This window comes from Geotrypetes seraphini, chromosome 6, assembly GCF_902459505.1.
Source record: "Geotrypetes seraphini chromosome 6, aGeoSer1.1, whole genome shotgun sequence".
Lineage (NCBI taxonomy): Eukaryota > Metazoa > Chordata > Amphibia > Gymnophiona > Dermophiidae > Geotrypetes > Geotrypetes seraphini.
The window spans coordinates 192,249,249-192,275,347 of record NC_047089.1 but is presented as its reverse complement, the minus strand read 5'-3'; the positions used below and the strand labels follow the sequence as shown (position 1 = coordinate 192,275,347).

Here is a 26,099-nt window from a genome sequence, read left to right as displayed (position 1 = left end):
TTAGGGAATTGAGAGATGTCCTGGCGGAGCCATTAGCTAAACTAACTAAACTAAACTAAACCTTAGGTTTGTATACCGCACCATCTCCGCAAGCGCAGAGCTCGGCACGGTTTAGCTGCGCTCTTCAATATTTCCCTAAGCAAGGTAAAAGTCCCATTGGACTGGAAAACAGCTAACGTCATTCCGCGAATTACAGACCGGTAAGTCTCACATTAATAGTGTGTAAGCTTATGGAAAAGTTGATTAAACACAGATTAGAAACGATCCTGAACGACGAGAGACTGAGGGATCCCCACCAGCATGGATTTACAAAGGGAAGGTCCTGCCAGTCCAATCTGATCAGCTTCTTTGACTGGGTAACGAAAAAGCTAGATATGGGAGATTCCCTAGACGTCGTGTTTTTGGCTTCAGTAAGGCTTCTGATAGTGTCCTACACCGTAGGTTAATGAACAAGATGAGTCTGTTGGGACTAAGAGAAACATTGACTGCATGGGTTAAAGACTGGCTCAGTGGCAGACTTCAAAGGCAAATGGTACTCCCTCCGAAACGTCGGAAGTGACCAGCAGAGTGCCGCAGGGCTCGGTCTTGGGTCCAGTCCTATTTAATATCTTTGTACGGGACCTGCCTAAGGGACTTCAAGGTAAAATTGCATTATTTGTCGATGATGCTAAACTGTACAACGTAGTGGGCAAGGGCACCATGCCCGATACTATGACGTAGGACCTACTTTTACTGGAATGGTCCACAACTTGGCAACTGAGTTTTAATGCCAAAAAGTGTAAGTTATGCACCTTGGCAGTGGTAACCCATGCAGAACTTACACCCTGAATGGTGAGACCTTAACAAGAACTTTGGCAGAACGGGACCTAGGAGTAATCATTAGTGAAGATATGAAGACTGCCAATCAGGTGGAGAAAACTTCATCCAAGGCTAGACAAATGCTGGGTTGCATCCGAAGAAGTTTTGTCAGCCAAAAGCCTGACGTTGTAATGCCACTGTACAGGTCCATGGTGAGACCTCATCTGGAATATTGTGTTCAATTTTGGAGGCCACATTATCAAAAGAATGTGCTGAGAATGGAGTCGATTCAGCGAATGGCCACTAGGATGGTCTCAGGACTCAAGGATCTCCCATATGAAGACAGTCTAGGTAAGTTGCAGCTATACTCTCTTGAGGAACGCAGAGAGAGGGGAGACATGATAGAGACGTTCAAATATGTTACTGGCTGTATTGAGGTGGAAGAAGATATCTTTTTCCTTACAGGACCTAAGGCAACAAGAGGACATCCGTTAAAAATCAAGGGTGGGATATTTCACGGTGGCATTAGGAAGTATTTCTTCACCGAAAGGGTGGTTGATTGTTGGAATGATCTTCCACTTCAGGTAATTGAGGCCAGCAACGTGCTCGATTTGAAGAAAAAATGGGATAAACATGTGGGTTCACTTCAAGGAAGTGCTTAGGGGGAGGATTCTTTGAGTGGGCAGACATGTTGGGCCAATGGCCCTTTTCTGCCGTCATATTCTATGTTTTTATGTTTCATCTGCTATATAATCCAACCCCAAAATTATTAACTGGGAGTAAGCATTCTCCTCCTCTGAAGGAGCCTGACACAATCTAGTATGGCAGGCACATGCAACAAAGGAAGCCGCATCTATCATACTGTGTTTTGGACTCATGTCCCCCAGAAATTATGAAAGCAGCTCCATTAGGCTTTAAACTATCTTTGCTGAATTATTTAATCGATAACCTAAAAAACGCTAAATTCCTCACTAACAATGGCCACATAATAACCCCAATTCCAAAAAATAGTAAAGAATCTTCAGCACTAGTCACCAACTATAGACCAATAGCATCAATTCCATTTATTGTAAAACTCATGGAAGGATTGGTACATACCCAATTAATGGAATATCTTAATCGGTTCTCTCTCTTACATGAAACTCAATCTGGTTTTAGACCTTTGTTCAGCACTGAGACAGTAATTGTGGCTATCTTGGATAACTTACGCCTCCTGTTCAGTAAGGGACTTAACGCCCTGATCATGCAATTCGATATGAGCTCTGCGTTTGACTTAGTAGACCATGGGAAACTGCTACAATGCTTAGATACAATTGGTATCAGAGAAGAGGTGCTAGACTGGTTTCGAGGTTTCCTTATGTCTCGCACCTATCAAGTACATTTCAATTACAATCTCTCTGATACCTGGAGCAATCCATCTGGCGTGTCACAAGGGTCACCACTATCCCCATTGCTTTTTAATGTATACAAGTCTTCATTAGGTGCGCAGTTGTCCCAGCTGGGGATAAAATTATTTAGCTACGCAGATGACTTCACGCTCATTGTCCCATTCACTAACTCTCTCAGAAGTCACTCCCAAAGCAACAGAAGTACTAAATTTGATGGAGCAATGGATGACAGAATTCAGACTGAAACTTAACTCAGAAAAAACAAAATTTTTCTTTGCTTCGCCATACCCACTTGATACCAAAACATCACTATGCATCAATAAACTCAGTTATCCTATTCAATCTACTATGAAGGTATTGAGTGTAACACTGAACCAGAGCCTAACCATGAAAGACCAGGTGGACTCCATAATCAGAAAGGGTTTCTTCACTCTATGGAAGTTTTGATCCATTAGAGCATATTTTGATGTGTCATCATTCAGAATTCTGGTACAATCCCTCATACCGAGTCAGCTTGATTACTGCAATATCGCCTGACTATGGCGGTATAGAAAAATAAAGTTATTATAATTATTTCTTGGCAATTTCCCTGAAGAATATGCGGCGATTACAACTAGTACAAAATACAGCAATCAGACTGATCTTCGGGTTGAAGAAGTTTGACCATATTACACCTTCCTACTGACTTCTGCATTGGCTGCCGATGGAGGCACGTGCGAAGTTCAAGTTTGGTTGTTTCTGTTTTAAGGTACTATTCGGTTTAGCCCCTAAATACATAACTGACCTTTTCTCTTTCTCAGTCAACAGACATAAGAGAAGCTCACACTTGAATTTTGTTTCCCCTCCCGTTAGAGGATGTAAATTTAAAAGACATCATCAACATCTCCTCTCACATCAGGCAGCATTATGGGGTAAGATCTAGAACAATTGCTTACGTCTACTACTTATGGGGAATTTAGGAAACGCCTAAAAACATATCTGTTCCTAAAGTACTTAGGCAACTAACCTGCACAATCTCATTCCACAATAACTGATCCCTAGAGCTGTTAATCACTAGCTTTTAACTTTGTTAAACCCATTCAATTTGTAGCATCTTTCAGTCAATGTTAACCAGCAGAACATTGTTAAATCCACTCAATCTGTAACATCTTTTAATCATTGTAAACCACATAGAACTTCACGGTCCTGCGGTATATAAACTGTTATATTATTATTATTACTACCACCTTCAATCCCAAGGCCTCAAACTGTCTTTTGAGAATAATTTTGACCCTGCATTCCTGCACATCCTTCATAAATTATTTTATCTAACCGCCTCCACAACTTAATGCTCTTAGAACGTAGGGCAACACATACTAGTCCTAATCGCAAAAGGCAATTTATCAGCATCTGAGAATCCTATATTCAATCTTTGTCTCCGCGGACACGGAGTGACATATTGAATTCCCTCTAATTGTGGCGTGTGAGCCACCAGGAGTGTGAGGGTTTTTTTTGGGAGGGGGCTAAGGGGTTGCACAGTTACTTTCGGAGGACTATCAGAGTACAGGTCTTCTGAACTCTTTTGTTCTGGTTATTACTTGCAGCATAGGGAGTGGGATGGGCAGGTGTATATATGGTTGAGTGGTATGGGTGGTTGGTTTCAGGAAGGTATTTTGGTAGCACTATTATAATGTATATTGTACTGAATGCTGCTTTGGGGGAGGGGGTGTTGGTTTTATTGTGTGCTGCGGGTTTATTTTGTTGGGGATTCTGTGGGGTGGGCAAGGGGGGGTAGTATCTGCTGTTCTTGTTGGTAACTGTGGGGAGAGTTTCGTGTTTTTAAATGGCTTCCTTTGCGTGTTATAACCTAATAAAAAGATTTGAACCATAAAATTATTCCACCATCACTAGGCAAAGAAGTACGCTGGTAACCTGTGCTATCAGTGAATTAATCTTAGGTGGAACAAACAGCTGCTGAAAATCAGGAGCCATTGGGTGCACAGAAAAATACCTCCAACTTGTGTGTAGAAGGAGAAACTGAGGAGCTAGACTACAGGACAGTGATGCAGGAGGCAGAGTCAAAAAATGTAGATTGCCCCTTCTACACAACTTGCTATTAGAGGTGAATAACCCAATGTTTCAAGAATCATATGCCTTTTGCACTAGAAATTATGTTGATGTTATTTGTAGTATAGTATTTACACTATGTTGTACATCACACTAATGGGTTTTCTTACTAGTAATGTATTATATAAGCTTTGAATGCAAACTGTCAGCACAGATGCCAAAGTACTGCTTCTTTGTCGATTGCCACTTACATTGTATGTGTAGTCAATGACAACTATTCTCATTCTTAGATCCTTTGACTCCTGACATAGGCATTATTACCTATACACACCTGTGTTGAAGTCTGATCCTTGTGTCATCTACCGTATTTTCACGCATATAACGCGCGCGTTATACAAGATTTTACAAACCGTGCATAACCATGCACGTTATACGTGTGAGCGCGTTGTACAAATTTTTTTTTCATTCTGATCTGGCATTCCCCCTGCGAACCGGCATCCTCCCCCCCCGCTCGCGTCACCCCCCCTCCCCCGCAATCCTATATCCCCCCCCAGCACCGCAAAGACAACTCTTACCCGATTGGGCACCGGCACCAGCACCAATGCATAGGATGTGCCAGTGCCAGTGCCCGAAGATCCTCCCTCGTTGGGTTGGGCTGGGCTGGGCGGTGCGAGAGAGATCCTCCTTCTTCCTGTGCCGGGCTGGACTAGGCTTTGAGCATTTGCGCATGCTCAAACCCTTTTGGTCTCGCTCTCTCCAAGAGAGCGAGACCAGAAGGCTTTGAGCATGCACAAATGCTCAAAGCCTAGTCCAGCCCAGCCCAACCCAATGAGGGAGGATCTTCGGGCACTGGCACTGGCACATCCTGTGCATTGGTGCTGGTGCCGGTGCCCAATCAGGTAAGAGTTGTCTTTGCGGTGCTGGGGGGGATGTAGGATCGCGGGGGAGAGGGGGGGGACCAGTGGGGGGGTGGAGGATGACGGTTCGCAGAGGGAAACCCGGAGCCCAGCCCAGCCCAACGAGGGAGGATCTTCGGGCACTGGCACTGGCACATCCTGTGCATTGGTGCCGGTGCCCAATCGGGTAAGAGTTGTCTTTGCGGTGTTGGGGGGGGGATGTAGGATCGTGGGGGAGGGGTGGTGATGCGAGCGGGGGGGGAGGATGCCGGTTCGGAGTAGGTGGGAGGAGGTTTTAGCATGCACGGTATACGCGTGTGCGCGCTATATTAAAATTTTATTACATAAATTTCTGTTCCCCACGCGCTATACCCGTGTGCGGTTTTACACGGGTGCGCGGTATATGAGTGAAAATACGGTATTTGTGTATCTCACCGTGGTTTGTTTGAATAAAGGCTCTTTCAAAAGACAAGACTGTTGTGTTCCTTTTCTGCTATGCTATGCTTTCTGGTTATGACTCTGTGGGGGGTGGGATTCCTTCTTTTTGGTCAATGTATTACATAAGCAATACATGAAATCAAATATACAAAAGCAAAAGGTACCTCAATTTCTCTTCCATCCTTTGGTTCTAATTTCCTTGGAATTGTAACTTCATAAAAATCTGTCTTTAAAGTCAGTGCATGGCCTAAAAAATTAAAAACAGAAAGAAACACAATATATTTTTGAGTAAAATGGTGTGGTGGCCATGTTAGTCCACTTTTCAAAGTAATATAAAGAAATAAAACAAAATCATAAAGGAAATAATACCTTTTTTATTGAACCAACTCAAATCATTTTATGGTTAGATTTCGGAAGTAACCCCTCTTCAGATCAGAAATAAGCAAATGTTGACAAATATCAATATCAGGTGGTTCCTGTGAGGGCTACTATTGTGTGTTTTTTTCTCACTGCTGAATTAATTGATACACATTGTGACCTCACTTTTTGTGGTCTTTAAGTGGAGCTTTTTGCCATACGAAGCTTTGTCTCCTTTTTTCTTTTTTTTTAGAGTGAGTGTTTGTGTATGAGTGCAGTGGGTATTCCTTGTAGTGTCTCGGTGGGTTCTCCTGTTGTGTTTCCAATAGGACATAAATTGAGAATCTTGGTGATTAAAAGAGTTCCCCAAATTCACCACCAAATTCCAAAGGGCTTCAAGTGTGATTTCTGGAGGTTTAACAGGAGAAAAGTAAACTGCAGGTGTGCTTAGACATTGTTCTTTCAACTGTTTTACCTCCTTAGAACCTTGATCCTCCATAGCTCCAGATATCCCAGCTGTGGGTTCATTAAGGAGGAATAAATCACTCCCAGATATTACAACCGCCAAGCCCTCTGAAACACTGGCCTCTTCCTATTCAGGTGTACTCTCGTCTCATGGTGAGCTAGCTCCCAAAAGCAATGGCTGTAGAGGTGGCGTCCTCACGTCGGGGCTCAGAGTAACGTCCAGCCCAGGGGTATTCATCGCGGCACTTCTCTCTGCCGGTGGCCCCAGCAGGCGATTCCCCCGACATTACTTGCTCCTGTTGGCGGCATCTGAAAAAATCATCAATAGTAGCAAGGGGGACCTCTAAGTGCCGGGAGGCTCCACCAGTGCTTTTCCCCCTTCTCTTCGGCATCTCGAGAGCTAGTCAAGAGAGGCAATCACAGGCATCCGCACAGCAGTCAGACAGAATCAAATTTTTAATGTAGTTTGCACAGGATGACTAATCAGTTCATGGGAACTTCCTCGTAATTTCATAAGGAGTTCGCCTGGGTATATCCTCAGTGTATGAGCACAAAAGCGTTTTTGCGCTCATGAGCTGAGGATATACCCAGGTGAACTCTTTATGAAATTATGAGGAAGTTCCCATGAACTGATTAGTCATCCTGTGCAAACTACATTCAAAATTTAATTCAAATTTAATTATTCTTTATTTTAAGAGTAGATTTGCATGTGCAAAGAAAGAATACAAAGTACCAGGAGCAGATCTTTTGGACTGATTGGTCTTAATAAAACAACATTGTTAGAAGCGCTTTGATGAAGATGGCAAAAGAAACATATTTGAACATGTAGGCTCTTCAGGTTGATAAATGTTTTGATTCCATCATATCTCTTAAGAAATGTCATATTTGAGCAAAAATATATTTGGTATTACTACATTATCCTGGGACTGTCTGCCAAGTCTCTTCCCTGAAGAAGCCCTTTCTGGAAACGTCAATCGCTCCTCCTAAACTTACTTGCTCCACTTCATCACTGACGCTGAAACCGTGGATTGAAGACAAAGTTTTATTTTATTTTTCTTTCCAGCTTATGATTTATCTTTAATCTTATCTATTGTTTTACCTTTTGTCTTTGTTTTGTTCTATTTCTATCATTTAAATTTCTCCAGAATTCTACTGTTCAACGGCTCCCCCTTCTGCTTCTATTCCTTTCTCTCCTCTCTTCTACCTTCCAAAGTATTTAGATCAATGCTGTCTTGTTAAAATGTTTATTTTATTTTTATTTTTCCTCTAACTCTACTTTTCACTTCTCTATTACCCTCCAGGTACTTTAGTTAGATTGTGAGCCTTCGGGACAGTAAGGGAATTTTTCAAGTACCTTTCTTATTTCTAATCTTAAAGTATATTTTCTGTAAACCGCTTAGAACCTAACGGATGTAGCGGTATATAAGAAATAAATTACATTACATTACATTACATGTTACTATCATTTTGATAGTTATGAAGAAGAAATAAAAATTGTTGAAACAAGTACATATTACTTACGATCGCTGGGAAAGATCTTGATGAAAATTTTTTGACTGAGTGGAATAGTATTAGCAACTCAGATTTTGGATACTATTACACCTGTAAAAACTTATTCTAAGAAAGTTAGACCTGCTAATAATTGGTACAACATGGAATTACTAATGTTTAAAAAAAATTAAGGAAAATGGAAAAATTGTGGTTAAGATCGGGTAAACAGGAGGATAAGGATACTTGGAGACAAAACATGAAAGACTATAAAATGTTAATTATAGAAAAAGGAAGTAAATATTACACATGAAAAATTGAATTAAAAAACATTGACAGTAAAGAATTATTTACTTTGGTTAATAACTTATTTGATACTGAAATTAAAAAACGATCAAATGGACATTTAACTTCTTCCTTTTCGCCTTCGAGGGGTACCAGACAGGTATGCCCACTTTCACCTCTCCTTTTTAATCTCGTACTTGAACCTCTTCTTATAGCCATCCGGAATGATTCTTCTATTAAGGAATTCCATCATGACTCTTTCTCTGTTAAACTTTCTGCTTATGCAGATGATATCCTACTCTATGTCACTCCAGAATCTTTGCCCTCGGTCCTATCCCAAATCCACCGCTACTCTGCTATCTCCGGTTACAAGCTAAATATTTCTAAGTCTGAAATTATGCCACTAAACTGTATTGACGTGCAGACAGTGGTCACAGGACAGGGATTTCTTTGGTCTCCCCAAAAAATAAAATATCTCGGAATCTTCTTTGGTCCATCCCTAGACTCCACTATACAATTTAATACCGAACATTTTATTTCAACCACCCTCACCTGTACTCGCAAGTGGTCTCCGCTCAATCTGACGTGGTTTGGTCGTCTTTCTACTATTAAGATGATGATCGTTCCTAAAATCAATTATGTTCTCAGCATGCTCCCCATACTCCTTCCTCATGCTGTTTACGCCCGCATTGAGAAACTCCTTGTAGACTTTCTATGGCAGGAAAAACAACCTAGAATTGCGCTTAAAAAATTGAAATCCCCCCGTGAATGGGGAGGTGTTAATTTTCCCTGCTTCAGAGGTTATCACATGGCCTTCTTGATGACTCAGGGCTCTCTTTGGCAAGATTCTAATCCGATCTCAGTCAATCCTAATTGGTTACAACTCGAACTGACTTTGACGGATCCACCTTCTCTTAAGCATACCCCTTGTATGTCTCTCACTGCTTCTATTAAAGCTAAACCCATTCTCAAGAGTACATGGTCAGCGATTTGTTATGTGGACTCCATCTCTTCTCATAAATGGGCAGAATCTTCGTTAGCTCCCGTCTGGAATAATCCTCGTATCACAATCAATAAGGAGATGGTGGCGTGGAAGAGGTGGCAACAACAGGGGATTTGGTATGTTCATCATCTCCTCCAGAATGACCACTGGCTTTCCTTTTCCGACCTTATGGTCAAATTCCACATTCCTCAATCTCAATACTTTCTCTGGATACAGCTTCATCATAGCCTCAAATCTGCCTTTCCATCTCCTATCTCCCTTGATGTCCTCCTGACTTACCTAACCTATTTCTTTCCTATTCTACCATGAAAGGTCAGACATCTAAATGGTATAAATATATCCAATCTCACACCACCATACCTCCCCATGATACCATAGCGAAATGGAATGTTTCATTACACACTTCATTCACTGAACATTCGTGGCTACTCATGTGGCCCAAACTTCTGAAGTCACTTCATTCAGCCTCACACGTACAAACAGCGATATTCTTATACCACAGGGCCTTTTGGACCCCGGCTAAGTCAGCCAAAATAAATCGGTCTTATAATGGTTGTTGCTGGACCTGTAAGTCCCCTGATGGCTCCTTACTCCATATGCTTTACACATGTACACATGTCTCATCTTTTTGGTCTAATGTGTGGTCTACAATTGCCCGTATCTTTCATATCACCGATACTTTTTCCTTTGACTTATTGTTTAATGGCTCTTCGATCCTATCCTCCCCTTTATCCATCACTCATGAACGCCTGTTAATTATACTTTTATTCACTGCTCTCTCCACCATCCTGCACAATTGGAAGGATACCACTAAACTACATGTCAATTTATGGTGGAACTCGATATGTCTCCTTGTGAAATATGAATGTCATTTTGCTGAACGCAATAACTCCATGATCTCTTATACAAAAACTTGGTCCCCTCTGCTTGAATACTGCAAATCAGTCTCATGAATACTGAATATTGTTACTTAGATTCTTGACTTTAATATTCATTTCTATATTATATGTTTTTTGCCTCACCCTTAGTCTTCTGAATTCAGGCACTTATCAGAATATACCATGTTCCAATACATTTTATATATATCATATTCTTTTATTTTAGATTGGACATGTCCTTCTGATTTTTCTGGTACATTATTTGAGCATTTCACCTACTGTGTTTTTTTTTTCTCTTTTCTTCATTACCCCTTTCTTGAAATAAGTTACTAATCATCCAACTCGATCTTTCAGCAGCATTCGACTTAGTTAACCATTCCATACTACTCCAGATACTAGATGCCATAGGAATATCAGGTAATGTTCTCAACTGGTTCCAAGGATTCCTCAAAATAAGATCATACAGAGTCAAGTCAAATGATCTTCTATCCGACTCATGGTCAAACTCCTGCGGAGTTCCACAAGGATCCCCTCTATCGCCCATACTTTTCAACCTCTTCATAGCATCCCTAGGCACGGCCCTAGACGCCCTAAACATTACATCCTTCAGCTACGCGGATGATATAACCATCCTCCTCCTCTTCGACATCCAAGACCCCACCTCCAACGGACGCCTGAAAACAACATTGGAAACTGTAGAAAAATGGATGACGAACCACAAGTTAAAACTGAATGCGGAGAAAACCAAATTCCTACTACTAGAGAAGGAACAAAAACCATCCCTAACAGAACTAGATGTAAACACAATCAAATATCCAATACAGAATACTCTCAAAATTCTGGGAACACACCTAGACAGAGGCTGCACAATGCAAACACAAATACACAAAACCATAAAAAAAGCATTCTTCACCATGCGAAACCTAAGAAAAATAAGAAAATTCTTTTCCAAAGAACACTTCAAGATCATTGTACAATCCCTCATACTCAGCTCCTTAGATTACTGCAACAGCCTCTACCTACCTTGCCCAAATACTATGATAAAACAACTACAGACCGTTCAGAACACAGCTATCAGACTCATCTACTCGCTCAGCAAATTCGACCACGTCACACCCGCCTATGTAGACTCTCACTGGCTTCCGATAAAAGCAAGAACTCAATTCAAACTCTATTGCTTACTTTTCAAAGTAACCCATGGTATGGCCCCCAATTACCTGAACAACCGTCTTTGCCGCTACCGACTACCCAGATCAAGAAGAACTCAGAATCTTTTCACCTTCCCCCCTCATAATGGTACCCGACGTAAGAAACTTTACGACAGCCTTCTAGCAACTCAGGCAGCGAAAATTGACCTCACCATCACCAAACTGATGATCAAAACAACAGACATCAAAGTGTTTCAGAAAGAAATCAAAACATTTCTTTTCAAAAAACACGTCCTTACTTAATATTCCCCTCCCCAATCACACATGCACTCTCCCCAGCAAATAACACACTAGTCATCCCCTTGAACCTCATTTACCAAAAATATCCAAACTCCTAAATAAGCATCTCCCTTAGTTATCCATTTAACCTTCTCCTAAATAAGCATCTCCCTTAGGTATCCACTTAACTGATTCCTTCAAAGTTAGGTATCTTTCTTCAGTTGCCTATATTGTTTTCCCCACTGAACCTTGTAACTACTTGAACCCTGTCAAGTTATTCTATCGATAAATCCAGATATCTTATACTTGTATTTCTATACCACAACATGTAATTTACTTAAATCGTTGTAATGTAATTCTCTCGGTAATGTCCTGATCTCTTTTAACTGTAATCCGCTTAGAACCGCAAGGCACAGGCAGAATAGAAATCACAAATGTAATGTAATGTAATGTAATGTCATCAAATCTTTATTTTGTTATGCATTTAATAATCTGTGATCATTATTCCTTTGTGGATGCACTTCACACTTGTTAATGATATTGTTATAATGTGCTCCTTGTTGGAGCACTCACATTGTTGGCTTTGTATTTTTTCTCAACTTATAAAATCAATAAAACACTTTGAACAAAAAAAAACAAAAAATGATCAAATAAGGACTACATACCAACAGACTTTTTTAAAAACAAAATCATTCAGTTGAGATCTGATTTCGATCCAATAGTTAATTTGGAAGTTGGTGAGATGTTGTAATTAGTAGAGGGGTCGAGAAGCATTTACAGTCCATTCTCATTACTCGCACATTCCCAATAGTTTGAAATTCAAGATGGCTGCCACCAGAAAAATCACACCAAAAACAGTCCATAGAGACTTTTTGAAAAGTTCAAAATCACATAAAAGGGGGATTTAGAGGTGGAAGACCTGAACTCTAACCCCGGAAACTCTCAAAATTGGGATTTTCAGACCCACCCCGATTCTCCCATAGGAATGAATGGGGCTATACTCTCAGTTCTCTGCTGATGCCTGACTACAGCTTTTTTTTTTAATGCAGCTTAAAAGGTGGCAAAGACTTTCTGTTGCAGATACTTCCAGCGACTCTCCAAATCAAGGAATCTTCGGGTTACCGACACTGACCTTCACCTCCAGGGAACTTCGAAGCACGACAGGGGTGGATAAATATGCAGCCGGTGCCCTGATAACCCAAGGGTTCTTACTCAGGGTGTCAACAGCCTGCGCACAAGTCACTAAGAAACTCAAGATGATGAGCTGGCTCCCAGGGGAACGGACCCTGAACCCAGAAAAAACACAGCAGGCTGGCCCTCCAGGTCCACCCAAAGGTTTGCTCTGTAGAGCTGCAGTCCAACTCAGCAGATCCTGCATCCTTCCCCAGACAGATAATCCCCAAGAATGGGGTCTCGGGGCACCGAAGTCTCAGAAAAATGAACTTTGAACACAAGAAAGAAAAAAAATCTAAGCACAACAGATCAGAAACAGCTTTACACTGTTCATTTGCAGAAGAAAGACTGGTGGGTGCACTGGGGCTCTGCCTCCATATGGTAGGTGCTCAAAGCTGTAAGTATTCTTGCTTTTGCAAGTCCAGTTTGTGGGAATAGATTGATAACCCCACGTACGGAATCCAGAATAGATTTAACAGAAACTCAGTTCTACATCTAAGTGGATGATGTGCAGATATTCATACCCACTGAACTAGACTTTCCTATAGCTCTGAATGAACAAACCACCTTTTTTTAAAACTGCCAATTCAAGAATGAGATAAAAATAACAAACTGTCTAAAGCAAAATAAAACTGAGCTGCACGTCTCTAATGAAAGATTAGGTTCTTACCTGGATAATCTTTCTGTTAATCTTCTCAGGAATCCATACATTAGGTGATCAATCAATTCCCGTGAACCGGATTTTGCAAAAGTGTGATACTTACTATTTTCAGCACCTCCCACATTACAGTGGAATGTAGTGCTCCCTTCAGTTATGTCCCAAAGCAATCGAGCTCCACTTGAACCGAATACAAAGAAGGAGAGAGAAGGAGAATTTCTTCAAAGACACCATACAATGCTGTTCTGATTTGCAACTTAGAAAAAAATTATAACAATGATCAACAGGGATTTAAAACATAGCAGTAATAGAGAACCAACCTGCTGTGTGCAACAAGAACTAACATCAAAGGAGCCAGAGGCTGAGGAATACACTTACTTATATAGGATTTCCTTATGCTTACTCTAGCCGACAGGAGAAGAACTCCAGGCCTGGAATCTAGAAATGTCTGAGGCAGAAAAGCAGGTGAAACAGGATATACAGAGGATGAGCCATACGGACTGTTGAAAAAAAGATTTTCCAGGTAAGAACCTAATCTTTCATTCTGTTACATCTACTCAGGGGTCCATACATTAGGTGTCATACCAAAGCAATTGCTGATGCTTAGCTTGCTTGCAAGATTGAGGACTCAAAGGCAGCGTCCTCTCAAGCCACCACATGCACTCTGTAAAATCTTAAAAAGGTATGCAGAGTAGACCAAATAGCAAATCTCTGTGGGTGGAACTGCCTGAGACTCCACCTATGAAGATGCAGCACTCTTGGTTGAGTATGCCTTGAGAGAAACTGGCAGCTAAACTTTAATGCCAAAAAATGTAAAGTAATGCACCTTTGGAGCAGAAACCCATGCAGAACATACACCTTGAATGGTGAAATCTTGGCAAGAACCACTGCAGAAAGGGACTTGGGAGTTCTCATCCAGGAAGATATGAAAGCTGCCAACCAGGTAGACAAAGCTTCAGCAAAGGCAAGACAAATGCTAGGTTGCATCAGAAGGAGCTTTATCAGCTGAAAGCCTGAAGTCATACTACCGTTGTACAGATCCATAGTACTGTGTCCAGTTTTGGAGGCCACCTTATCAAAAGGATGTGAAGAGAATGGAGTCGATCCAGAGAATGGCCAATAGGATGGTCTCAGGACTTAAGGACATCCCATATGAAGAACGTCTGACCAGATTGCACTTATATTCTCTCGAGGAGCGCAGAGAAAGGGGGGACATGATAGAGACATTCAAATACATCACGGGTCGCATTGAAGTGGAGGAAGATATATTTTTTCTTACGGGTCCCACTGCAACAAGAGGGCATCCGCTAAAACTTAAGGGAAGAAGATTTCATGATGACACCAGGAAGTACTTCTTCACCGAGCGGGTGATTGATCGAGGGAATAAACTTCCACGCCAGGTGGTCGAGGCTAGTAGCGTGCTCGACTTCAAAAATTGATGGGACAAACAGGTGGGATGCTACAGGGTTATGCATAAAAGATGGGTAATCCAGGGAGGGAGGGGTCTTGAGTGGGCAGACTTGTTGGGCCGCCGGCCCTCTTCTGCCATCATACTCTATGTTTCTATGTTACTTACCATAGGTGATGTATGCCAATAAAATGACCATGCAAATCAATCTGGATATAGAGGCTTTGGACATCGGTCTGCCGTGCCTGGACTGGCCAGTTAACACGAACAGATGGTCAGAAAGACAAAGTCATTGGTCTTTTCCAAGCAGTGAAGTACAACTCTTCGCACATCCAGTCTACTCAATATCCGATCCTGCTTGTCTGGGCCTGTAGGTTGAAAAGCAGGCAGACAAACCTCCTGGTTGACGTGAAAATCAGATACAACTTTCATAAGGAAGAACAGCCCAGAGGGCTATACCTGCCTCCGTGATTCTGAGAAATGACTCTCTACAGGAGAGAGCTTGCACCTCAGAGATATGTCTTTGCCAAGACAGTCACCACCAGGAACACTGCCTTAACTGTGAGATCCAAAAGGGATACATCTGAGTGGTTCATATGGGGCTTTACTGAGGCCTCTTAGAAAAGTGTTAAGATTCCACGACGGGAAAGGATGCCTTAGCATAGGTTTCAACTGGAGCCTCCCTCTTAGGAACCTGGTCACATCTGGGTAAGCTGTTAGCGAAACCTTACCACTTTGCTCCCAGAAGTATGAAAGGCCAGCAGCCTGCACCTTGAGGGAAACCACTGCAAGGCTTTTTTTTCAGCCTGGCCTGTAGGACAGCAAGGATAACCAGAAAGGGAGCTTAAAGCGGCTCCATCTGGTCCCTTTCACACTACTGTTGAAAAGCCTTCCAAGCTTTGTCATAGACCACTATAATAGACAGTTTCTTAGCCCAGAGTAGAGTGGCAATAACCACATCTGAATATCCCTTGTGAACTAGGGCCTTGCGCTCAAGAGTCCATAAAACCAAAGCACTGAGGATTCTCCATGGGGACTGGCCCCTAAGGAGTCCATGATGAAGAAGGAGCTTGAGGCTTCTGTCCTGCTGAAGATGTACTAGGTCTGCATACCATAGACAGCGAGGCCATTTGAGGGCACTAAGATCATGAGCACTAGATGAGTCACGATCCTGTAGATGACCCGGCTATCTGCTACTTTAGGGCTCAGGGTCTATTCCCCTAGGAGTCAGCTCGCCTTCTGAATTTTTCAGTGGCTTGAGCGCAGATTGTGGGTGCCCAGCCCTGAGTAAGAACCCTTGAGGTATCAGGGAGCCGGATACGTAAATTGCCTTCCCCCCCATCATGCTTCATGGTTTCGTGGGGGTGGAGGTCTCAGACAGGGTCAGTCCAATTGACACCCTGAAGATTTCCTGTTGGAGTAGCTATTCAAAGTTTCTGAAGCAGAAAATCCTTTCCAGAAAAAGCTGACAGGCAGGTACTTTCACAGAACTGTAAGTACAGCCTCATCAATAGCATAGTAAGGGAAGGAGGAGCCCGAGGTCGTGGTGCCCCCATGCCCTCTTCTTCATGCCCCACTCCTCTGCTCCTTCCTGCCACCCATTCAACACTTGCGCTGTCCTTCCCCACCCCCAAGTACCTCTAAATCTTCACCAGTGCAAGTGGCTTCAGCAGCATGCACCTCACGCCAGCATTGGATTTCCCTCTGATGTTACTTCCTGGCCCCGTGACCCGGAAGTGATTCAGAAAGGAATCAGGCTGGCACAAGCAGCAAGCAAATTGCTCGCACTAGCAAAGATAATACAGAGGTATTTTTCAAAAAGTCTCCATGAGCACAATTTTTCTTGCAGTGGCCATCTTGGATTTTAAATGATCTTTTTATTTCTGAAGCCTTTCTACCTCAACCCTCGATTTTTACAAAAATCGACAGGGATGGACTCCTCAGGGTGTGTTAACACCATTTCATATGAAATTTGCACTGGATGAGTGTCCATGTATACCATGTGCTTAGCCCTATCCTTGTCTTCCAGGGCTGGGGAACCGCTATGGGTCCAAGAAATGGGTAAAAAGCCCTGTCTGGAGCCCAAATTTTGCGAAGATGCAAAGCGCAGGCATGTGTGGAGTCCAGGGAACCCATGAAAGCCAAGTCAGAGGATCTGCAGGGTTCACTTATGTCCCCTGAAAAAGGCTTCTCCCCAGAATCTGTAAATTTCACGTGGAGAGCATTTTTAATGAGACCAGGACAGGTGATGCAGCCTAACAGCATAACCTCATTAGCCCAGAGAGTATCTTCACTTCTTGTGTTTGCTTCTCAAGTAAGCAACCTGGTCCCCAGCTCCAGTGACCATTCGGAGCCAGACTGGCAGGATTGGATATCAGACTCCATGTCACTTATCTCAGGGCTCGGAGACAGTTCTGAAAGAATCTGGTTCCCTGTTTGGGTACGGTAGCCAAGATGCCTCTCTGGCTCTCAACCAGGGGCATGACCTTCTGATTCATTGCCTCTTCTAGTCAGTCTCTGTCCATCACCATTTTATAGTGGATGCTGTTAAGAAGTTGAAGCTGGAGGCTCAGCCCTCCACTTCACAGTCATGAGTGGCTCTAGTCCTCAGACATCCTTTTTTCCAGCACATCCGGACATTAATGCCCTAGTTACAAAGTAGAGGTCTGAATGGGAATGAGGATCATGGGAATCCCGCGGGGATCCCCCCTAGGTCATTGGGACTCCCACAGGGACCCCTCCAAGGCCAACGGGACTCCCACAGGGATGGAACTGGGGTTCCTTCCTTTTCCGATTCGAGGCCTACCTTATTTCCAGTCTGACGCTGCGCTGAGCTCCCGACGAATCAGCAGCATGTCATGTAGGCATGGAGTTCATCACACAGGCAGTAAACTCAGCACAGGCACAGGTTCAGTTGCAGCACAACAGGCCAATCACAAATGACGTGATGAGTTCCAGAGGAGGGAGAGCCGGAGGCTGAATTGCTGCTTTTGGGGAGTTGCGGCGCTTCACTTTTTATTGCCTTTGTGCAGCCGCCAGAGCGAGGAGCGTGATGGCTCTCTGGCTCCCAGCTGCGTTCTGCCCTGCCCCCACCTGAGCTGGCCAAAGTTGCACGGGGTAAGTGTGAGCACTGGGTCTGGAGAAGGGAAGGACCTCGGGGGGCGGGGCGGGAAGTAACTCTTGTCCCTCCTGCCATTCTTGTCAGTACAATCTGAGTTCCTCTACCCAGAGATCCTTCCAAGTTTATAGGCAGCAATTTAGCAACCCTAGACACCAACAGACCTCAGGGACTCGCATCAATCTTCCCTTCAAAAAGTCCCAATGGTGTCAAATTGGTGGCCGTGCCTCCACATATTGGAGGGAGGCTGTTGGCATTTCAGAGAGTGTGGGAGAAAATTTCTTTGGACCAATGGGTGCTGAGCATCATAAGAGTGGGTCACAAGATCAAATTTTATCATCCTCCTGTGGATTTGTTCCTTGATTCTCCAGCTAGATGGCTGGAAAAAGAGGTCAAGGTCCGAGCCACAGTTCAAAGGCTCTTAGATATTCGGGCTATAGAGCCTGTCCCCAACGATGAATCGGGCTCAGGAAGATACTCCTGTGCCTTTCTTGGGCACAATGAAGTATCTGAAGACTGGAGGCCCATCTCAAAGCCATAAATGCGTTTCTAAGGATCCTGCATTTCCACATGGAAACGGTCCATTTGGTAATACAGCAGTTGCTCCAGGGGAGTTTCTGGCCTCTCTGGATCTGACAGAAGCATATTCTCACCTTTCCAGGCCACAGAAAATATCTGAGGTTTCATAGAAATCACTAATGTAATGTAATGTAATGTAACATTTCCAGTTTGTGGCTCTCTTGTTCGGATTGGCGTTAGCCCGCTTCCCCTCCCCTCCAACTTTCACCAAGGTTATGGTGGTGGCTGCAGCTCAGCTCCGAAAGATGGGGATCCAAGCAACACCCCTACCTGGACGATTGGCTAACTAGAGCTCTGTCCAAATGAGAGTAGATGACACTACGAGGTGAAGTCTGGCTCTGCAGAACCTGCGTCCTTTTCCATGCAGAGAATCCCCAAATATGGGGTCACATGGCACCAAAATCTCAGAAAAGCACAGTTACTTACCGTAACAGGTGTTATCCAGGGACAGCAGGCAGATATTCTTGACTGATGGGTGACGGCACCGACGGAGCCCCGGTACGGACAATTTTAGAGTGATTGCACTCTAAGAACTTGGAAAGTTCTGGTAGGCCACACCGCGCAAGCGCGAGTGCCTTCCCGCCCGACAGAGGCGCGCAGTCCCCAGTTAGGATAAGCCAGCTAAGAAGCCAACCCGGGGAGGTGGGAGGGATGCAAGAATATCTGCCTGCTGTCCCTGGATAACACCTGTTACGGTAAGTAACTGTGCTTTATCCCAGGACAAGCAGGCAGCATATTCTTGACTGATGGGTGACCTCCAAGCTAACAAAAAGAGGGATGGAGGGAAGGTTGGCCATTAGGAAAACAAATTTTGCAAAACAGATTGGCCGAAGTGTCCATCCCGTCTGGAGAATGCATCCAGACAATAATGAGATGTAAAAGTATGAACTGAGGACCAAGTGGCAGCCTTGCAGATTTCCTCAATAGGAGTGGAACGGAGGAAAGCTACAGATGCTGCCATAGCTCGGACTCTATGGGCCGTGACAGAACCTTCCAGTGTCAGTCCGGTCTGAGCATAACAGAATGAAATTCACGCTGCCAGCCAATTAGACAACATACGTTTAGAAACAGGACGTCCCAATTTATTCGGATCAAAGGACAGAAAAAGTTGGGGAGCTGATCTGTGGGGTTTCGTACGCTCTAAATAGTAAGCTAGAGCCCTCTTACAATCCAAAGTATGCAGAGCCTGTTCCCCAGAATGAGAGTGAGGTTTCGGAAAGAAGACAGGCAGAACAATGGATTGGTTGAGATGAAATTCAGAGACAACCTTAGGGAGAAACTTTGGATGTGTACGCAGAACCACCTTGTCATGATGAAAGACTGTAAAAGGCGGATCTGCAACTAGTGCATGTAGCTCACTGACCCTCCTGGCAGAGGTAAGAGCAATAAGGAAAAGTACCTTCCAAGTAAGAAACTTGAAAGGAGTGGTAGCCAAAGGTTCAAATGGAGGCTTCATTAAGGCGGAAAGAACCACATTGAGATCCCAGATAACAGGAGGGGCTTTAAGAGGTGGTTTCACATTGAAAAGACCCCGCATGAACCTGGACACCAGGGGATGAGCTGAGAGAAGTTTTCCATGGACCGGCTCATGAAAAGCAGCAATGGCACTGAGGTGGACTCTGATGGAAGAAGACTTAAGACCAGAGTCAGACAAAGAAAGAAGGTAATCCAACAATGTCTCCACCGCTAGGGAAGTGGGATCAAAATGATGAAGAAGACACCAGGAAGAAAACCGTGTCCACTTCTGATGGTAACATTGCAGAGTGGCTGGTTTCCTGGAGGCATCTAAAATGGAACGAACAGGCTGAGATAAAAGAGTATTCTGAGAGGTCAGCCCGAGAGATACCAAGCTGTCAGGTGCAGAGACTGGAGGTTGGGATGTAGAAGGGTCTCCTGATGCTGTGTAAGTAGAGAAGGAAACAATGGAAGAAGAAAAGGTTCCCTGGAACTGAGTTGAAGTAGAAGGGAGAACCAATGCTGCATGGGCCACCTCGGAGCAATCAGAATCATGGTGGCTCGTTCCCTCTTGAGCTTGAACAAGGTTCTCAACATGAGAGGCAGAGGAGGGAAAGCGTACAGGAACAGATTGGACCAGTCGAGGAGAAATGCATCCGCTGCCAGACGGTGAGGGGAGTAGAGTCTGGAGCAGAATAGGGGCAGCTGGTGATTGTGAGGAGCTGCAAAGAGGTCTATCTGAGGAGTGCCCCATTGAGCGAAGATGGACTGTAGAGTTACATGATCGAGAGTCCACTCGTGAGGTTGGAGAATTCTGCTGAGTTTGTCCGCTAAGGAATTCTGTTCTCCCTGAATGTAGATAGCTTTCAGGAATAGATGGTGATTTATGGCCCAAGTCCAGATCTTCTGGGCTTCCTGGCACAAGAGGCGAGAGCCCGTCCCACCCTGTTTGTTGATGTAGTACATCGCAACTTGATTGTCTGTGCACAGCAGGAGAACTTGAGGAAAGAGAAGATGTTGGAAGGCCTTGAGGGCATAAAACATCGCTCTGAGTTCTAGGAAATTGATGTGATGCTTCTTTTCCTGGGCTGACCAAAGGCCTTGAGTTTGGAACTCGTTCAAATGAGCTCCCCATGCATAAGGAGAGGCGTCGGTGGTGATGACTAGTTGATGAGGAGGTAGATGGAACAGAAGACCTCTGGATAGATTTGAGGATACCAACCACCATTGTAGAGACTGACGAAGAGATGATGTCACAGATATGTGTCGTGAGCAAGGATCCGTTGCTTGGGACCACTGAGTAGCAAGGGTCCATTGAAGAGTGCGCAGGTGAAGACGTGCGAGGGGTGTGACATGGACTGTGGATGCCATGTGACCCAAGATTACCATCATTTGCTTGGCAGAGATGGAACGTTGTGGAAGCACCTGCTGACATAGAGACTGAAGAGTCTGAAGACGGTTGGATGGCAGGAATGCTCTCATGAGGAGTGTGCCCAGTATCGCTCCAATGAATAGAAGTCTCTGAGTGGGGATGAGATGAGACTTGGGTATATTGATTTCGAACCCCAGAATTTGCAGAAACAGGATGGTTTGGTTGGTGGCCAGGAGTACTGCTTGAGCGGAAGTGGCCTTGATTAACCAGTCGTCCAGGTAAGGAAATACCTGAAGGTGGTGAGAGCGTAGAAATGCAGCCACCACAATGAGACATTTGGTGAACACCCTTGGAGAGGAAGCAAGACCGAAGGGCAGCACCTTGTATTGGTAATGACAATGATTGATCATGAAGCAGAGATACCGTCTGGAGGTTATATTGATCGGTATGTGAGTGTAGGCCTCTTTGAGATCGAGGGAGCATAGCCAGTCGTCTTGATTGAGAAGAGGATAAAGAATGGCTAGAGAAAGCTTCTTGAATTTTTCCTTTACCAAACATTTGTTGAGATCGCGAAGATCCAGGATTGGTCTGAGATCTCCTGTTTTTTTGGGAACTAGGAAGTAACGGAGTAGAATCCCTGCCCCTGTTGATCTAGAGGAACTTCCTCTATAGCGTTTAGAAGGAGGAGGGATTGAACTTCCTGAATAGGGAGGGCAGATTGAGGACTGTTCAAAGCAGACTCTTTTGGCAGGTTTTGGGGCGGAAGAGTCTGAAAGTTGAGAGAGTAGCCGTGGCGGATGATGTTGAGGACCCATTGGTCCGAAGTAATAACTTCCCACCGGCTGAGGAACAGAGAAAGACGACCTCCTATAGGTTGCGGTAGGAGAGCAGATATAGGAGTACTGGCTATACTTTGGAGAATTAAGTCAAAAGGGCTGTGTCTTCTGCTGTGGAGGTGGCTTCACAGGTTGCTGCTGCTGTTGTTGTCTGGAAGGCTGACGTTGCTGTTGCCGTTGACGCCTGGGTTGCTGAGAAGCTGCTGGTAATGGTCGAGCTGTGAAGCGGCGTTGATAGGCCGATTGCTGCCTGAAAGGTCTTGTTGGAGGAGGCTTTTTCTTATTTTTAAGTAGGGTATCCCAGCGTGTCTCATGGGCAGAGAGCTTTTGAGTGGTCGAGTCCATGGATTCCCCAAAGAGCTCATCCCCTAGGCACGGGGCATTGGCTAACCGATCTTGATGGTTAACATCAAGTTCGGATACCCGAAGCCAGGCCAGACGACGCATTGCCACAGACATTGCTGTCGCTCTGGAGGTAAGTTCGAAGGTGTCGTAAATGGACCTAACTATGAACTTACGAAGTTGAAACAGAGACAACAAGCAATGGTGAAAAGATTGGTGTTTACGTTGAGGAAGGTACTTCTCAAAGGAAGCCATGGTGGTAAGGAGATGTTTAAGATAGAAAGAAAAATGAAAAGCATAATTACCAGCTCTGTTAGCCAACATTGCATTTTGGTAGAGCCTCTTACCAAATTTATCCATGGCTTTACCTTCTCTGCCAGGAGGTACAGAAGCATATACACTAGCTCCTGAGGATTTTTTAAGGGTAGATTCCACAAGTAAAGACTCGTGTGGAAGCTGAGGCTTGTTGAATCCAGGGATGGGAATCACTTTGTATAAAGAATCTAATTTACGTGGAGCCCCTGGGATAGTTAAGGGAGTCTCTAGATTCTTGTAGAAAGTCTCCCTCAAGATGTCGTGAAGAGGGAGCTTCAAAAATTCCTTTGGGGGTTGGTCAAAGTCAAGGGCATCTAAAAAGGCTTTAGACTTTTTGGACTCAGCCTCCAAAGGAATAGACAGAGAGTCACACATATCTTTCAAAAAAGACAAGAAAGATGTAGTGTCATGCCTAGAGGATGGGTCAGGTACGGCAGAATTATCCTCATCTGAGGAACATTCACCCTCAGAGAGAAAGGGTTCCTCTGAATCTCCCCACAGATCAGGATCCCTGACATGGGATGCACGGTCCCGAGACTCTGGGGTAGATGGTTCTAAGTGTTGGGTTTTGCGCACCGACTTACCCGACCTCAACGATATAGAACCAGGGGATGTAATTGGTGGCACCGGTGCCGAAGTCTGTACCGACTGATGGTGAGCTCTCGGCTCCGGTGCTAGGACTGGTATCGATACCGATGAGGTAGAGTGAAGCGGTACCGAAACAGTGGATGCCGACAGTATAGGCTGTTCCACTATCGGTACCGGTGGCTCAGTGCGGACCGGCACCGGAAGGTTCGGTGCCAAGATAGCTGGAAGGAGATGTTGCAATTGCTCCTTGAGCTGAACTTGGAGGATGGCCGCAATGCGATCATCCAGGGATGGCACCGGTACCGCCTTTTTCTTCTGCGGTACCTGCGGTGCCGCTCGACGCCCCGGAGATGAGGAGCCCGATGTCGAGAGACTCACCTCAATAGGGGCGGAGCGCTTCCGCTGGCGCCTCATAGTCGGCAGGATTGGGCTCGCTGCACTCGAGACCGGAGGACGCTCAAGCGGGGAAGGCTTCTTAGCCGGCTTACCTGAGTGCTGGGATGCCGGTGCGGTATCGCGCGGTGTCGAAGAGGAAGGTGCCGACTGAACAGGTGCCGAAGCCGGTGTCGATGGAACGGGGTCGGACATCTCGGCACCGAACAGTAATCGCTGTTGTATCTGGCGATTTTTTAGAGTTCGTTTTTTTAAGGTAGCACAGCGGGTGCAGGTGGAAGCCTGATGCTCAGGACCCAAACATTGTAGGCACCAGTTGTGTGGGTCCGTGAGAGATATAGGCCGAGCACACCGCTGGCACTTTTTAAACCCTGGCTGAGAGGGCATGAAAGTAAAAACAGCTTCAGCCAAATCGAAGGCCGAGGCCTCGATGGTGGCAGAAGGCCCCGCCGGGGAAAAACCAAAATGAAGAAAAAGAAAAAGTTTTTTTTGTTGTTTTTTTTACAAAAAATGAATCAAAAGAAAAAAGGCAATAGAGCCAAAAAGGTTTACGCGAGCGGAAAGGCAAGTAGAAAAAATTTCAACAGCCGTTGAAAAACGCGTCTTCTTAGCTCCGCGGAAACTAAAAAACTGGGGACCGCGCGCCTCTGTCGGGCGGGAAGGCACTCGCGCGTGCGCGGTGCGGCCTTCCAGAACTTTCCAAGTTCTTAGAGTGCAATCACTCTAAAATTGTCCGTACCGGGGCTCCGTCGGTGCCATCACCCATCAGTCAAGAATATGCTGCCTGCTTGTCCTGGGATAAAAAGGAACTTAAAGCTGAAAAAGCTGAAAATAAGAAAAACTAAGCAGAGCAGATCAGAAACACCTCTGCACAGTTCACTTGCAGAAGAAAAACTGAAGGAGGTACTACACTCCACTGGCTATAAGTATCACACTTCTGCAAGACCTGATTCACAGGAATGGATTGATTACCAACATACAGACTCTCGAGTAGATGTAATGATGGCAATAATAGTATTAAGCAGGATATAATATTCAATTTGTACTTATCAATATCCACTTTGTACTTATCCACTACTGTATACCATTTTGAACTGAAAAGGTATGACGGGATATAAATAAAGCTATTATTATTATAAGAGGGGCCCATAACCCAATATGTATGAGACACCCCTTGCCTGGGAAACCTTAAAAGACATATATATATATATATATATATATATATATATATATATAAACAAAAGATGAAGTTGATGATGAAAGATATAAAAATGTTTCAGAGTTACAGTAAAAAGAATATTGCTTGGTTAGATGTTTGACCCGCTACATCCTGTTCCATTAATAGAACGGAGAAGTGCCTAAAGTCAGTGTGCCCTAAATGAACATGTTGTTAATTGTTATAAGCTGTGCAATGCACTGAAAAAGACACTTTATTGGTTCTTAAGACTTGACACAATCATGTTTCGTCCCACCAGGCCTGCATTAGGAGTCTTAGCTGTTTCCAACAGTCAGTGTGTGAACAAATCTGTCGCCAATCGGAAATGTCAAATGTACACCCTTAAACAAAGCACTTTTGAAGTATGAAGCAAACAGTAATAGAACATAAGTTGTCACATATTTGAAAACAAAATCCTCTTTTAAGAGCTACAATTTTTTCCTGAAATAAAGAATAATTGTGTTCTTATCTGATAATTTTTGTTCCTTTAGTCACAGCAGATAAATCCAGAGACGAGTGGCTTAAGCCCACCTATCTGCAGGTGGAGATAGAGAGCACAAAGCTGAGCTCTATTATATATGCGATGGTCTGCTCACTGGGACTTCAGTATTTTTCTTAATAAAACAGCAGGATCAATAAACAGGCCTAACACTACAGAACTCCCTCCTCACAACAGTGAAATTCACATCGAGGCCACCCACCTGACCAATCCCTATGGAACAAAGGCAAAACTGAAAATAGTAGAAAGGGCGGGACTCTGGATTCATCTGCTGTGACTAAAGGAATGAAAATTATCAGGTAAGAACATAATTTTTTCTTCCTTTTCATCAGCAGCATATGAATCCAGAGATGAGTGGGATGTAGTAAAGCAGTCCTCAGTGGGGTGGGATATAGAACAGAATGAAGAAAGATAGAGATATCAGGTACTGGTACCCTTGATTATCTGCAAGGCCATCCACTGAAAGGGGCTAAAATCAAACCAACAGACCATAAGACAAGCAGGACCCAAGGAGCTGCACCAAGGATAAGCACTCCACTTCCCAGGAAGACTGAGTGCATGCAAGTAGGCGAAGCATGAGGACTCCAGGAACGACCAAAGTTAGATCTGTGTCTTGCACATGACAGAGTGACTCAGGAAATGCGTGCAACTGAGGGAGAACAGCCATGTAGCCACTTT

The 26,099-nt window shown here is 44.2% G+C and overlaps 1 protein-coding gene across 1 annotated transcript in view; it reads right to left on the bottom strand.

Annotated features, from left to right (window-relative positions):
- The window catches only part of LOC117362934 (disintegrin and metalloproteinase domain-containing protein 9-like), a 379,468-nt gene that overhangs the window by 341,561 nt on the left and 11,808 nt on the right, over positions 1-26,099 (bottom strand). The window contains exon 3 of the mRNA XM_033950024.1: positions 5,731-5,813. Within this exon, the coding sequence (XP_033805915.1) occupies positions 5,731-5,813 (83 nt within the window). The remainder of the gene's footprint in view (positions 1-5,730; positions 5,814-26,099) is intronic.